Source organism: Zosterops lateralis (genome assembly GCF_965231275.1).
Source record: "Zosterops lateralis genome assembly, chromosome: 4".
NCBI classification, from domain to species: domain Eukaryota; kingdom Metazoa; phylum Chordata; class Aves; order Passeriformes; family Zosteropidae; genus Zosterops; species Zosterops lateralis.
Window position 1 is genome coordinate 38296293 of NC_139765.1, and position 14817 is coordinate 38311109.

Consider the following 14817-nt stretch of genomic DNA (forward strand, 5'->3'; position numbering starts at 1 on the left):
AAAAAAGGTAGTATTTTGATGGGGTTAATGCTTTAAAAGACACTTAGAGCTTTGACAGGGTTCTGTTCTGAGATAAAGAGTAATGTATAACTACAGTTGTCCAGACCTACAGTGGGAGATCAGAAGAGCAGTCCTGGAAATGTGAAATAAGTTGCTTTTTTTTTTTCCAAGCTTAACTCCAGATCATTTGAGGTTAATCTAGATTGTCTGCTTGTTTGTCCATTTTTCTTTGTGCTGGAATTGGCAGTCACCTGATCTTCAGTGAGCTTTTTAAACTTTTGTTGGCAAAAGGTGATTAATCATGATTTCATCTATTCATTACATTCTGTTGGTGTTCTACCAGTCAAACTGCCTGAGCAGCTCACTGTGGGATCAGCTAATTACAGCTGTGGGACAAGAGACATTGCAGCTGTGTAGCAGAAAGATCAGGGAGTTTTGGTATGTCTTCTACACCAATTCTAATGCAGATTGGATTGGCTGTTACCTCTCAGTTACCTAAAAAGAATCCTTCCAAATGACAGATGATAATTTTAATTGCAGTTAAAGTAATTAATCAAGTATAGGAGTTAGATGTTTGAGATTTGTATGCTATGACTATGGACCAATAAATGTGCTGCGGATACTTGGGAGTAGATTAAAAACCTTGGAGTACCTTTCATGTTACAATATCAAGACTATGTAATATTACTGTCTTGTGGAGATGTACAAATGCTTATTTTTTTCTTGCAATGTGGGATTGGTAGATGTGATAACAAAAGGACTTAACCTTCTTTTTTTCTTCTTGTAAGTATGTCCTCTGTTACACCTTTGTCTCTAACTTTGTCTTCTTACTGTAAAACCTTTTACATTCTCACCCCAGCTTCCAAAACACAAGTCTGTTGTGGTTACATTAAATGATTCAGATGACAGTGAGTCTGATGGAGAGCCCTCTAACTCAACTAGCAGTGTGTTTGGAGGACTAGAATCTATGATAAAAGAAGCAAGGAGAAATGTTGAGGTAAATGCTGTCAAAATTTTAATAATTTTAATGATTTTTCTTTATATATGGAATTTAAACTTTAGAATTCAGTCAAGAAATACTGCAGTTGCATCAGAAGGGAGTAAGAGTGAGTACATTACTCCTGTCTGAACAACTACATTGTAATCTGGATTGCACAAGTTAATAATTTTTTTTTATTGAAGATGGCATCCTGAATATAGAACTTGTAATATATTTTGATACAGATTTTTTCAATTAAAATTCAGTCCATCATTAAGCAAAAAAGTAGTGGCTTAGAAGACCTTACTAGCCTTGAACAGCTTTAAGTTAGTGCTGAAATTCCTCTTACAAATACTACTTGATAGCTGTATTTTAAACTAGTGTGACTGGTACTGACTTGAGTGTAATTGTAACAGGCATCAAAAATCAAAGCCCCTCCAAAATCAGAAAAAGAGAATGATCCAATGAGAACTCCAGAGGCTCTGCCAGAAGATAAGAAAATAGAATACAGGCTTCTAAAAGAAGAGATTGCCAGGTAACCTTAGTTTAATTGTTAATGTAAAATATGTTTTATTCGTTGCCTTTTACTAGTCTTTTGTAACTTTAAGGAAAATCTGAGTTTAAAAACCTTGCAGTCACCTTTAGGTTTTTTCCACCATGCAGTTTTTTTGGGAAGACAACATAGAGGTCTAAAGAAAGTCCTTGGATTTGAACTGACTTAAGACTTAACTGATTGCAGTTGTGGAAAGTACTTTTTCTTTTAACTTGAAATTTTGTCCTGCTATGCTTTTCAAAGATTTAAAAACTCTTTGGAGTACACATTAAAATTAATGTCAAAGTGACTGAATATCTTTGTTTTTAATACTTCTGTTTCAGTCGTGAGAAACAGCGCTTAATTAAGTCTGATCCAGTGAAGAACAATTCATCCCCTGCAAATTCTGATGGTGAAGTTGATGGAATTGGGAGAATAGCAGTAGTGACCAAACAAGTCACAGAAGCAGAAACAAAGCTGAGAAAAAACAGGTATGCATTTCACTGTTGTGAGTCCTACCTTTTGCTTAACAGGGTAAAAAGAGTAAATATTTTTACATGTGTAGCATTTCAAGAACAATGAACAATTTTTCCTGTTGTCTTGAACTCTTCAGCCTTTAATTAATTCTATTGCTGTGCAAAAGGAATTGTGTTGTAGTGCCAGTGTGGTGTTTGATAACTTTAGGTATGTTTTGTCATACTAGGTGTTTTCAGCTGTGTTTGTTCAGTGACTAGAATATGATTTGTGCCACCTAATATGGCTTTTCTCTTGTGGTTTGCCTCTTCTGTGTTTCTCACCCTAATTTCAAATCATGGTTGGAACTATAAGTGCTTTGCATCCTCTTCTCAGCTTCTTTTGCCACTTGCTTATTTCTGTATGGTCTTGTGAACAAACTGGTTTGTGGTCAGTCATCAACTGAAGAACAATCTTCCCTCATCTCTTTATCCACACCCATCTACCTAAGGGTTTATCTTCTTTTGATGTATAGCTTTTTGTAATTTGTCTAATCTATTGTTGAGCCATAATATTATGGCTTGTAATCTAGTAATGTGTGTATGTGCCCTAAGATGGAACTAGATTGTTACTTAACAGAAAGCAAGAACGTGTGTGCTTTGGTCATCATTATATTCAGAACAGTCTTAGAGCATTTGTTTACCTTCCCCTGTCCTTGTAACTAGAACGTTTTCATCTGCATTATACTTACATGCTGAACTTCAGATGCTGAAACATACTGTATATATTGACAGTTTTTACTGTCTTATGAATGTTAGGACTATCTGGAGAGGCTCAATTTGTAGTCTTTTTATGTGTTCTTAAATAACTGGGGTTTTGGAGGAGCAGCAGTAGCTCTGAGCAACTTAGCTTTGGAAAAAATTGTGTACATTCATTTTCTATTTCAGAATGCTGTTGATGAAGGATGAGTCTGTCTTGAGAAATTTATTGCAACAACAGGCTAAGAAGAGAGAGAATGTTCGAATTGCTGAAAATAAAATTAACAAACTGGCTGAACAGCTACAAGCAACAGAGAAAATCTTGAATGCAAACAAGGCATTTCTCAAGAGGCTTCAGGAACATGTAACTGGCACTTTGAAATGTTTGTTTCTTAGAGTTGGAAATCTTGAAATGGGATGCCTGATTTTTGGAGGCAGTAGGCTTTATTTGAATTACTAATTCCCAGATAGTTATATTATATCTAATTAATTCCATGTAATTGTATTTTATCTGGCCATATCTGTAAATTTTCATCTTACTGTAGTATTTAGTTTTTATCTTTACTTTTTCAGATACATAAAGTTCAACAACGAGTTACAGTAAAAAAAGCTCTGGCATTAAAATATGGAGAAGAACTTGCTCGAGCAAAAGCAGTAGCAAGTAAGGAAATTGGGAAACGAAAGCTAGAGCAAGATCATCTTGGTGTAAGTCAGCATGCTTTTAAACCAAACTATTTGGAAAAGTGTCAATTTTGATTAACAAAGTTCAAATGGAATTTCAGGAAAACATTTCAGAAACCATGTAGGGAGTATTCCTATTGGATTGTTCATCTTTGAGAATTCAAAAAAGCATTAGTGACTTGAGGAAGAAAACTCTTCAAAACCTACATTTCTATGCTAGAGGAATGGCATTGATAGATAAGTAATAAGAGGAGCCATATGGCTGTGAAAGAAGAAAATACTGTGTGTAGACATCAATGATTTTGTTAAACTATCAAGCTAAGTTGCTGCAGAGGGGATCTGATGCTGTTTTGAAAAACAAAATACACAAAAACAAAGCTAAAATATTTTTCTAAGTTTTAGTGCTCCTACTCCCAGCAATACTGTGTGTACTTGTTTTGTAGCTCAACTTTTAACTGGGGCCAGAACTTCTGTTGAAGCCCTGTACATGGTGTAGGGTAATTTTTATCACAGAGCCTGCAAATCTGCCAGTTGAATTGTGACAAACTTCTGTTGTTTTTCTGCTGTTTGTTGAAATCTTCAGGCAAAAGTTTAAAATGTTTTTATAAACCCCTGAATTAATTTTTTTGCCTGTGTTCTTCCCTCCTGTTGATAGATCAGTAGATGAGAAAACTGAAATAAAGAGAATTATTTTTCTTTTCAGCCAAACAAAATGTTGAAATTGGATACCTCCCCTGCATCAAGTCCAAAAAAGCCTTCAGCAGAACTGATTGCACTAGAGAAAAAACGACTGCAGCAACTAGAGTATGAATATGCTCTAAAGATTCAGAAGTTGAAGGAGGCCCGTGCACTTCAAACCAAGGAACAATCAAATACTACACCTCATATAGAAGAGGAATCTGAATTTGCATTACCTCAGCCATCACTTCATGATCTTACGCAGGACAAATTGACTTTGGACAGTGAAGAAAATTACTTTGATGATGAAGTTTTGTCTAATTCAAACAGAGAACGAAGGAGATCTTTCAGAGAATCTAATTCTTTTACTAAGCCAAATCTTAAACACATGGACACTCCAAAACAAGAAACTATAAACAAACTTTCTAAAAAGGCTTCAGAAGAGCCTGAGCTGTTCCTTGGGTTGAATATTGATGAACTGAAAAAACTTTATGCTAAAGCTGACAGCTTGAAAGAACTGCTAATGAAAAGTACTGCCTTTATTGTGCCTAAGGAAGATGTCTTATGTGGTCAGGTAAATGTTTTACAACTAAATGTGAGGAGGCTTGTCTTTATTAAGTAGTTTGGCAACTGCTGTAATCTGTCTGTGTGTTTTCTAGGAAATTTCAGTGGACATGGATTTTTTTACATCACAAAGTAAACAAGCTGAAGTGAAACCATTTCCGTTTGGACCGTATCGTAGTCCTCTTCTACTATTTAAATCCTACAGGTATGAAGACTGTAGCAGCTCTTTGACTTATGCTTATGTGTTCTTGTACAAATGTTCTTCAGTGCTCTTCCTTGATACCCAGGCATGTACAGAAAGATGAGTCCCAGTGAGAAGCTTGACTATCCCTAAACAATATTGCCTGGTTTAGGGAACCTAGTGATTTTATCCAGTCTTTTTTTCTGCTGTGCATGTCCCTTGGTTTTGTGCAATATGCTGCATTTACATCATATTGCATGTTGTTGGATCCAGCTAAACTAAGAAAGTGATTAAGTGTTTGAAAACAGGATTTTTCTATCTGGTATGAGGCAGTGTAAATCCAAGAAGCATATTTCAATTATGCAGTCTTTGAACTTGGCTGGGATTTACATTATCTGAGTCAAAATTGGCTCAGTTATCTATTTTTGGATTCCTCCTCCGTGGAAAGAGCCATAATCACAGTGATTAGTCTTGACCTGACAGTAACATCCGCAGGTGTAATCAATTTGGCACATCTGTCTTCTTGACTAAAGAGAACTTTGTTCCTACATGTCAAATTTTAGAAAACAAGTCTGGAATTTAAACTGGAGGAGTTGTATCCTACCGTGTGCTTTAGGTTTTTTGTTGCAATGGTCTTATGTAGTAGATGATGGAGGATGCCATCTTTATAGAAGTATTCATTTTAACTTGTAGGTTATGATGTCAATTTCTGAAGGAGCTAGAAATCCCAAAATTGAGGTAGTCAGACTTCAGCTAAAGATGTAAAACAAGTGTTAGTCTGCTAGACTAAGACTGATTTTGTTTGTTTATACATTTTAAGGCTAATTGGATTTTTTTCATTTGGGTTTTTTTTTCCCCCCACTGTTTCTTCAAGTTAATCTTTACAGTTCTCTTTACACTTTTATTTGGTGTTGGTCTTAATGCTGATTAGAGCATGAGATTTTTTTATAAACTACTGAAGTGGACTTTCAGTAGTTTGCTTTCCATACTGTGTTTTTACTACACTTCCTGTTTTCATATTAATGAAGTTCTGCTCCTAAAGTAGAAGAGAATGCTAGAGGAAAACCTAGGTTGAGAAGTATTCTTTTGTTCCCTTCCTCGCACTTTTTTTTTTTTTTTTTTTACTTTGTTCTTAGCCTTAATGATGGTTTTGGGCAGTAGCAGGGTTTTGGAAATAATGAGATTTAATACAGAGTGATTTTTAATTACATTTTTTAGAAAACTGATGTCTTGCCTTGTGTACTTTATGACAATAACTTGCTGTTTCATTTTAGGTTTAGTCCTTATTTTCGTACCAAGGAGAAGTTGTACCTCAGTTCAATCACATATAGCAATATGATTGAGCCAAAACAGTGTTTCTGCCGCTTTGATTTAACAGGCACGTGTAATGATGATGACTGTCAGTGGTAAGTTCTTTTTCATTTTCTTAGCTTAAACTAAATCTCTTCTAGATGTCTGAGTCTGAAATAAGTATGGTTTTCTTTTCTTTGGAAGATCTGGGTATGTGTTTCTATGCACGAGTTCTAAACATGGTTATTTTTAATACTCTATTAGAGATACTTAGTTGGAAGAAAAACCCCTTTCATCTAAGCCATAAAGAAAGAGGAGGCTCTTTAGACGTAAATTTAGAAAAATAATATGGCCTGGTAGAGAACATTTTGTATTTTTCTAGTAACTCAAATGAAACTGGTTACATATGACTTCAGCAAAACGACAAGTCATTGTAGAACCTCACATAGTGGTTGATACTATTAAGCACACTTGGCATGAAAAACGTATACCAAATAAGAAAATAATATTGTAGTGTAATTCTAGTTTCCTGGAAAAGTACTGGCTAAGTTTGTTTCTTTAAAGGCTGGTATTAAATGGTATTAAAAATTGTTTACCGATGTTGTGCAGTGTATTTAAAAGTGGCTATGAATTGATTGGGAATGGAAGTCTATGGAAACCAATATGGAAATGGAATCAGTGGAAATCAATATAGAAACCTAACTACTGGTAAAATAGGAATGAACTTTATTCTGGATAAGCTTTTAGCTGTTGTCATCAGACCGTTGTTTGGCTCTTTAAGATACAAAGATACCAAAGTCTTATAATTGCCTTTTTTGAACTGGAAAGTTCTAAATATGGTGATATAGGCTTAAGTTTAGAAAAGGCCCAGATATATTTAACCAAATTTTGAAGTAAACAAGAGTTTTTCTGTGGGGTATTGTTTTCTTTATGCCTTGCCCAATTGTATACTAAAACCTTCTTAATATTTTGTTGTATTAATTTATGCAATTAATGTAAGTCTATTAATTGTTCATTTATCTGTTTCAGGCAGCACATGAAAGATTGCACTCTTAACCGTAAGCAGCTCTTTCAGGATATTCTGTCTTACAATTTAGAACTGATTGGCTGTTCAGAAAAAAGCACTGATGAAGAAATCAGCACTGCCACAGGTTACTATCAATCTTTTGTTCTCTTTTGTACCTAACATTTAATTTCTGAAGGGAATGGATTTCATCAAAAGCTCTAGCTGCAAGGACTTTTATGTGAAGCAGAATATAAGATACAGTTATATGAAGCTTTCAGTTGTCCATTTCAATCCTTTGTAGCAGGTAGTTAGTTCCTTAGTGTCTTACAGAAAGAAAACAATCACTGATCTGAGGAACATTTCACTCAAAAAAAAAAAAGTATGGCTGGGATTCAGGGTGTTGGGGAGCAGTGAGCATGGAATCTTTACCTCTCTCATTTCTCATTTCTTTCTGTAACTACTGCACTGACCTGTTTCAGTGGAGCTGGAATTTTATAACAATGCCTTTCCCATATAGGCAAGTTGCCGAACAACTTCCTTTCTTTTCAGTTCTGTGTTAAATCACCATGCCTCTTAAAGCAGTCATATTTCATAAATTTATCATAGATTGTGTTAAACTGCAGTTAAGTTACTGAAGTGTTTTAATTCATATGCTTACCTAAGCTGCACATATTCTTGTTTCAGAAAAATATGTTGAAAAACTTTTTGGTATAAACAGAGATCGTATGTCAGTGGATCAAATGGCTGTTCTTCTGGCCAGCAATGTCAATGAGAGTAAAAGTCACAGTAAGTAACTTGGTAGATTAAATACAATATATATAAACTTAAAAACATTATCTAAGTACCTTGATGATTCTGTAAACCAAGAATATATTTTCATGTCTTTTATTTATTTCATTATAAGTTCTGATTGTGGTAAAATAAAATCAGCAGAGTTTAAGGCAGTAATACGATAGGTTTGGAGTTCCATTTATAGAATTTATTTATGCACTTAAGCATAATAAATTTTAAATAAGTAGTATTGAAATACATACAGTTTTGTTGAATTCACAGAATCTTTTTATCTAAAATCTTTATTAGGAAAAATATTTTACTCTTGAATACAGAAAAGTGAGAATTTTTACTACTTTGTTTATTTACAGCACCTCCACATACAACTTGGAAAGAGAAAAGGAAATGGAAACCAAAGTACTGGAGAAAACCTCTATTAGATAGTAGCAGCAGTGAAGAGGAACAGTTTGTTGGACCTATTAAATATGGTAATCTGGATGTGTGGTACTCTTTAAATGAGTACTGGAGGAAAAAAACCCACCAACCTCTTTCTACCACTTGATTTTTAAAGTGCTTCTTGAGAATACCACTGCTTTTAATATTTTTCTTGACTTTACACACGTATTTTGCATAAACGTCTAGGTAAAGGTTGACCTACACTTGTAACTACATTCGATTTTTTAAATTTAATTTGACTGGAAATTAGGGTGGAATTTCTATTCTTAAAAGAAGCATAAAGAACTGTTTCCTTAGAATGTTTTGGCCTTGTCCATAAATCATTAGGATTTTCAAAAATTTTATTTTCTTTCAACAGCCTGGCTTTCTCCTTTCTCCTCCCTTGAACTTTAAATAGCAAAACATCAGTGTTCAGCTACCTTTTTTTAAATTTCTACAGAGTTAGTATTTGTTGTGAGATCAGGAGTTTAAAAAAGCTGGGGTTAAGCAGCATTTGAGACTTGGAAGCTGCTCGAGCATCAGTAACCTGACAGTACTTCACATGTGACTTGCAAGTAGGAGCTTTAGGATTTGTTAGCAAATCAATAAAATGGATTTTTTGAGACTCGAAATTGACATAAATTTTTCTTTGTCAGGTGTGTCTAGTTCCTAATGGTGCCTGATGGACTGCCTTAGTTGGTGTCTGTTGATCAAGGCAGCCTTTACTGCTAATTCTTTGATTCCTTCACATTTGAAATACAACCACTTCTCTACAGGCAATAGTTCTCTACAAGTTTGAAGGGTGCTGAGATAATGCTATTTAGTTCTGATCAATGGGTGTACTTGAAATATATAAATGCCACTTTTTGTGAGAGTGTGAGGTCACTACTCTTTTTAAAAGGAATTATTTTTTTTTAAAATTTTGGGTATTATTTACAATCCATCCCACAGAACATAAAAAAAGAGTTCCAGTGCTTGATACCGTGGTGACTCCAGATGATGTCCGGTATTTTACAAGTGAGACTGATGACATTTCCAACTTGGAAGCAAGTGTCCAAGAAAACCCCCGTGATGTACAGCTTTGGATTAAACTTGCGTATAAATACTTGAATCAAAATGAAGGGTATGTGTGCTCCATTTGAGACCTTGCTATGTTTGCCCTTGCTGCTGTGATCAAGTTTCCTTTTTTGATGTTAAAGAACTTTCTTCAACAATGCCACAAATAATTCATTACTTTGAAGCAGGTTAAAAAATAGATTAGATTATATTTTCTACTATATTTAGTACATTATAGGAGTAATAAATTACACTGATGCTTTATCTTTGGGTAGATTTTGATTCAGAATGAAAGTTGATGGAAAGTGTGGGAGAAGTAATTATTCATGTTTGAAAAATGCTCTGTGTAAGATTACAGTGAAATGTTGTACTTCCAGCAGTAAAAGTGGACCAATGAACTTTAACTATTCTCCTCTACAGAGTGAACGGCTGGAATAATGTTTGAAATTGCTTTCATCAGCAAACTTTCTTAAAAGTACAGTTCTGCTAGTTAGTTTTATTCCTGTAGAAGTCATCCAGTTGAACATCTGGTTTCTAATTTTGTGGGTTTTTTTTTTTTAATTTTGGTTTCATAAGTTTCCCTTAAAGTTATGCTGCAGGGTACTGTGTTTCTATTGGCAATCAGATCATTTCGTTAGGAATTCTGTCATGATGGTTTCATCCATTATGATGATTGACTTCAATTTTAATAGTAAGGTACAGGTGAGCAACTATAGCAGGGAAGCAAGGGGAATGGACAGGAGCAGCTCTGCTTTAAAAGCCTTGTATAAACTGTGGATAATGGAAAATGTTGGAAAAAATCAGTTTAACTGTATCAGTAGGTGCCTGAAAAATAGAAGGGGTAGAACTGGAAAGGCCAGTAATCAGTATTACCAGCAAGTGGCAGCATGAGAAGAGCATGCCTTCTAAATATAAGTGTACTTGGGAAACAACCCAGAAAAGAAGGGAGCAAGCCTAGTGGAAGATATGCATCCTTTTATTAAAGCAGCCACCTCCCCCATTCCCACTTCCTCAGTACTCTGAAGAAATTTGAATGCTGTAGTAATGAAAATAGTGGGATTGGGAAAGCTTCAGACTTATGCATGGTTAACTGTGTTAGGTTTTTTGAGACTTGTGTATTTCTTCTCATAAATGTCCATGCAAAATAATTTCTAAAGATGTTTTCAGAATAAGGGGAACCTCAGAAGCATTTTGTGGTTTTATGGAAGATGTATTTATGTAATATAGCTTGGCTCTGTGGTTTGCAGTATAGTCAGTTATTTCAATTAATCTTATATTACTTGGTGGGTATCATCTCGTGATTTGTTACTTCAAAAAAGAAAATCAGGGTTTTTTTAATGTCTTAGAGACAGAACCTGTATGATATGCTGAAATAAAGGCTTACATTTAATGACTGTAGAAAGTAAATTAAATATTTGACAAAAATATAACTTACTTTACTACACCTTTAAAATAGCTGCTTAAGTTCTTAAGCCTGTAAGCCATTTAAATGTCTTTATATCCTTGCAGCTTAAGAACATTGCTTACAGATCAGTTTTACCCATTTTCAATTAATTTGCACTCTTTTATTTGAATTGGCAGTCTTCATAGAATCCTTACTTCTGTGCGCTATGATAACTGTACCTGATAACCTCTGAAGATTGAAAACTTGTTGAAGCTTTGAAACCTTGATAGTAAAGGACAACATGTGTAAAAAATGGCCGAATGTGTGTGACTTCCATTCCAGTTAAAAGCATCTGTTTTCATATTTGATACTGTCTAAGTAACAATGCCAACACAGTTGATGCGAATACTTTTTTCAATATTCAATTTTTACAGCTCATCATCTGAGTGTTTAGATTCTACTTTAAATGTTTTGGCTCGAGCCCTTGAGAACAACAAAGAAAATCCTGAAATTTGGTGTCATTACCTCAGACTTTTCTCAAAAAGAGGAACCAAGGAGGAGATACAGGAAATGTGTGAAACAGCAGTGGAATATGCTCCCTCCTACCAAATCTGGTGGACAGTAAGTAAAAATTTCAAAGTATATATGAAATGTTCCTGTAAGTATGTGTTTTCTACTGTGTAAAGTCAGCATGTGTGACAGGGAAAGTGTCAAATAAAAAGGACTGTAGCTTTTTGAAAACTCAAAAGTTGAAAATGAAACTATTGAAGTTCTTGCAGGTTATTTGTAGAAATCATCAGTTTTCCTCAGGTAGTAAGAATTACTTAAAATCAGTATGTTACATTGAATGCAAAGTTTGGGTGTTCTTGCACATATTAATAGTGGTATCTTTTGAGGTTTAAAATGAAAATTTGGTGTGATGGAAGGAAACAGTTCATAAGATAGCAAAAGACATTATTCGACGTTTGTGATCTGTATTATTTTGAAACTTTAACCTAGAAGCTTTACTTGTATTGTGATTGTTGTTACTATGATTTATTTCTCTCTAGTTTTTGAATTTGGAGAATTCCTTTGATGGAAAAGACTATGTATGTGGGAGGATGCTACAGTTCCTAATGGAGGTGACAGGAGGAGGAGAAAACCCCAATCTTGTTTCCTTTCAGTTGCTGGAGACTCTCCTCTACAGGGTTCATTTAAGCCTGTTTACAGGAAGACATCAGAATGCTCTTGTTCTGCTGCAGGTAACTTCCAAGTTACTGCCCCAGGAGTGTTTTCACTTTTTCACCTTTTTATTGCGTGTGACTGTGGGAGTTTGAACTTTAGTTGGAACTGTGCCTTCCTTTAGGAGAACTTACTCAACAAATAGACTTCTGCGTTGAGCTGTGATGCCGTTGTAAAAGCTGGATATAGCTTTGGGGGTTTTGTTGCCTACTGTTTTTGTTTGTGTAGCTAATAGCCTAGACTAAAATGACTCAAAATAATTCCCAGGGAGAGATTTAATTTTTTGGTTTCTAGTAAACCACAGATCTGTTTTTTGCGGTGAAGCCTGTGAGTATTGCCTCATGTATTCAAAATTTCTACAGAAATTATTAAACCAGTAGTTCTTGGGAAAGAACATAGTAGTTATTTAACAGTATTGCCCTGCTTTTGAATCTTGAGACTGTTAAATTAGATTTTATTGCTCCTATCAACTCTGAAGTCATTCAGTTATCTCAGGCCAGAGCTGTGATTGTAGAAGTAGTTTAAGTGACTGTTAACTGTTGGGTAGGTAAAAATAAAAGTGATGGCTGGCAGTGAGAAATGGACATGAGCCTCTTCCAGAGCAGGAGCTCTTGTCCTTCCAGTTGCAGGTTGTTCCATTCCTGCCAGCAGGTGCCGCCTGTTGCTTGCTGCAGCCTGTCACTGCCCTCAGACAGAGTTTGAGAACGTCAGGCTTTTGTCTGGCTCCAGTTGGAATAGGAAAGCACAGTGCTCTGCTGGCTTTCCCCAGATGTATTGAGAAATGTAACTCCAAATGAGTAAAAAGAACAGAGCGAGAAAAACTGTTTGTGTCAAATCAACATGGAAATCCAGTGAGAGAATCCGGGTGAATAACACTGGTTGGTTACCCTTACCTTTCTGCAAAGCATCATCACAAAGCCAGACTTTTTTCCCAAATGCTTCTTAAATGTGTAGTTCAAAAGAATGACTTGGCAAGAGATTGTTAAATTGCATTTCCGAGAAAATAATATCAAAGTAACTGCACTTCAGAGTAAATAGCAGTGTGTATTGGAAAACTTGAAAGCTATTTTTTAAACGTATTTTGTGGAGTGAATAAGTGAAATGCTTTTGAAACACCAGCTTTCACCAACTGCAGGACATGTGTCCTGCTGAATTTTGCATACATTTGCAAATATATTCATTCTCTTGAAAAAAACGCATTGTTTGATCAACTGTGTCTGTCCAGAAAAACGTTGGCACATCACTAGTCATGAGGTTCTTTTGTGTTTTAGAAGGAATTTGCGTTAAGATTTTATTTAATTGCATGCTCTAATTACTTTATTTGGGATCTGCTAGTTTAACTGGACTATTCTATCTTTGCATATGACCAGCAGAAAAATTCGAAATAGTATCCTTGCTCTCAGTAAGGTTTCCAAAACATCTTTAAAACATGTCTAGAGATGGTGGCTCTTTTAGTAGAATTGAATAGGTGTAACTTAGTAGTTTTTTAACTAGAATTTAATAAGTAAAAACCCCAAGCCAAACAAACAACCCCAAATGCACAAAACCCAGTAGGATATAGTAAGTTGAATCCCGGTTGCAGATGAATTGTATCTAGAGCTACTGTATTACTTCTGTGGAACTGGAAGTAATAGGAGAATGAAGCAGGAAAATGGAATGAACATATGTTTAGGAGATGCATGTGTTCAAAGTGTCTCTCTCTTCACTTTTTACAATAACCATCTTCTTCAGTTTTTCTGAACCTCTTACTAGAAACTGTACATAATTTGAATAGCCATACATTCACAGAAAGCAAATATGATCCATATATGAATATGATTTACATAAAGAATTAGTTCCTGTCTTCTCTCTGGAAAAGTTTTCAGAGTATTAAAACCTACTCTACCTGTTTTCTTTTCCCATTCTTAAATCTTAAAGACTTTGTGGCTGAAATGTAATTTCTTCTAACCTTTACAGAATGCTTTAAAATCAGCAAATGAAAAGATAATATCAGAACACCTTACTGCAAGTGACCGTTGCTTGGCTTGGCTGGCTTACATACATCTAATTGAATTTGGTGTTCTCCCAGTCAAGTTCTATGATCCAGCTAATGTCAGTCCTTCAAGGATTGTGCACAAAGAGCCATTTTTAATACCATGGCAGACAGTTCAAGATGTGAAGACTGATCCTGATACACTTTTAACTATGTTTGAAGGTAAGATTAAGGTGGTAAATATTTAATACGTTCTTCACACGTCGTAGTTCAAGAACTATTATTCAGTTTTGGAATTTCATGGCAGTGCTGATGACTGCTAACCCATTGAATTAATCTAGTGAATATTGCATTTTGATTTGAACAGAACAGTAAATCCATGTTCTTGGGTGCTTAACCCATGCATTGAGTTTTTCATCTGTGGTTTCAACCCACAGCTCTTTCTTGGTAGAATATGATAGTTCAGAGAAACAATCACAAGCCACTGATTGGTCTTTGACATTGCTAGTTTTCTTGGGCTTATGCAAGCATGAAGCCAAGCTTCTTCAGCTGTCATTCTTTCGTACCCTTACTCCCCTCAGTAGGATATGTTTATTGGAAAGTTACTTTCCTGGAATATTAATGTATTTCCTGAAAAGAGGCAGAACAATGCATGTGTTTATCTTAATTCACAGTTTAAGTAAATTGAATACATTTTTTAAAGTGTAAAATAAAGACATTAGAAGAAATTGAGTTTTTAGCTTATGGTGGTGCTGCTAGAGATAGACTTCATAGTAGCAGAGAAATGCTGTTATATAGTATTTAAAATGTCAGTGGTTAGCCAGCAGCAGTATTGAGTTGCCACTGAGAAAATATC

The 14817-nt window shown here is 35.1% G+C and overlaps 1 protein-coding gene across 7 annotated transcripts in view; it reads left to right on the forward strand.

Annotated features, from left to right (window-relative positions):
* Positions 1 to 14817, forward strand: part of ZFC3H1 (zinc finger C3H1-type containing) — a gene marked incomplete at its 5' end in the record, with an annotated part of 40804 nt that overhangs the window by 15317 nt on the left and 10670 nt on the right. For all 7 annotated transcript variants that reach the window (XR_014589938.1, XM_083860050.1, XM_083860049.1 and 4 more), the window contains 15 exons: positions 860 to 997; positions 1396 to 1514; positions 1856 to 2002; positions 2912 to 3086; positions 3296 to 3427; positions 4107 to 4655; positions 4741 to 4850; positions 6101 to 6232; positions 7146 to 7267; positions 7807 to 7908; positions 8265 to 8381; positions 9280 to 9451; positions 11203 to 11389; positions 11818 to 12009; positions 13946 to 14183. Coding sequence is in view for 6 of the 7 variants with exons in the window: in XM_083860050.1 (XP_083716176.1) it covers positions 860 to 997; positions 1396 to 1514; positions 1856 to 2002; positions 2912 to 3086; positions 3296 to 3427; positions 4107 to 4655; positions 4741 to 4850; positions 6101 to 6232; positions 7146 to 7267; positions 7807 to 7908; positions 8265 to 8381; positions 9280 to 9451; positions 11203 to 11389; positions 11818 to 12009; positions 13946 to 14183 (2632 nt within the window). The remainder of the gene's footprint in view (positions 1 to 859; positions 998 to 1395; positions 1515 to 1855; positions 2003 to 2911; positions 3087 to 3295; positions 3428 to 4106; positions 4656 to 4740; positions 4851 to 6100; positions 6233 to 7145; positions 7268 to 7806; positions 7909 to 8264; positions 8382 to 9279; positions 9452 to 11202; positions 11390 to 11817; positions 12010 to 13945; positions 14184 to 14817) is intronic.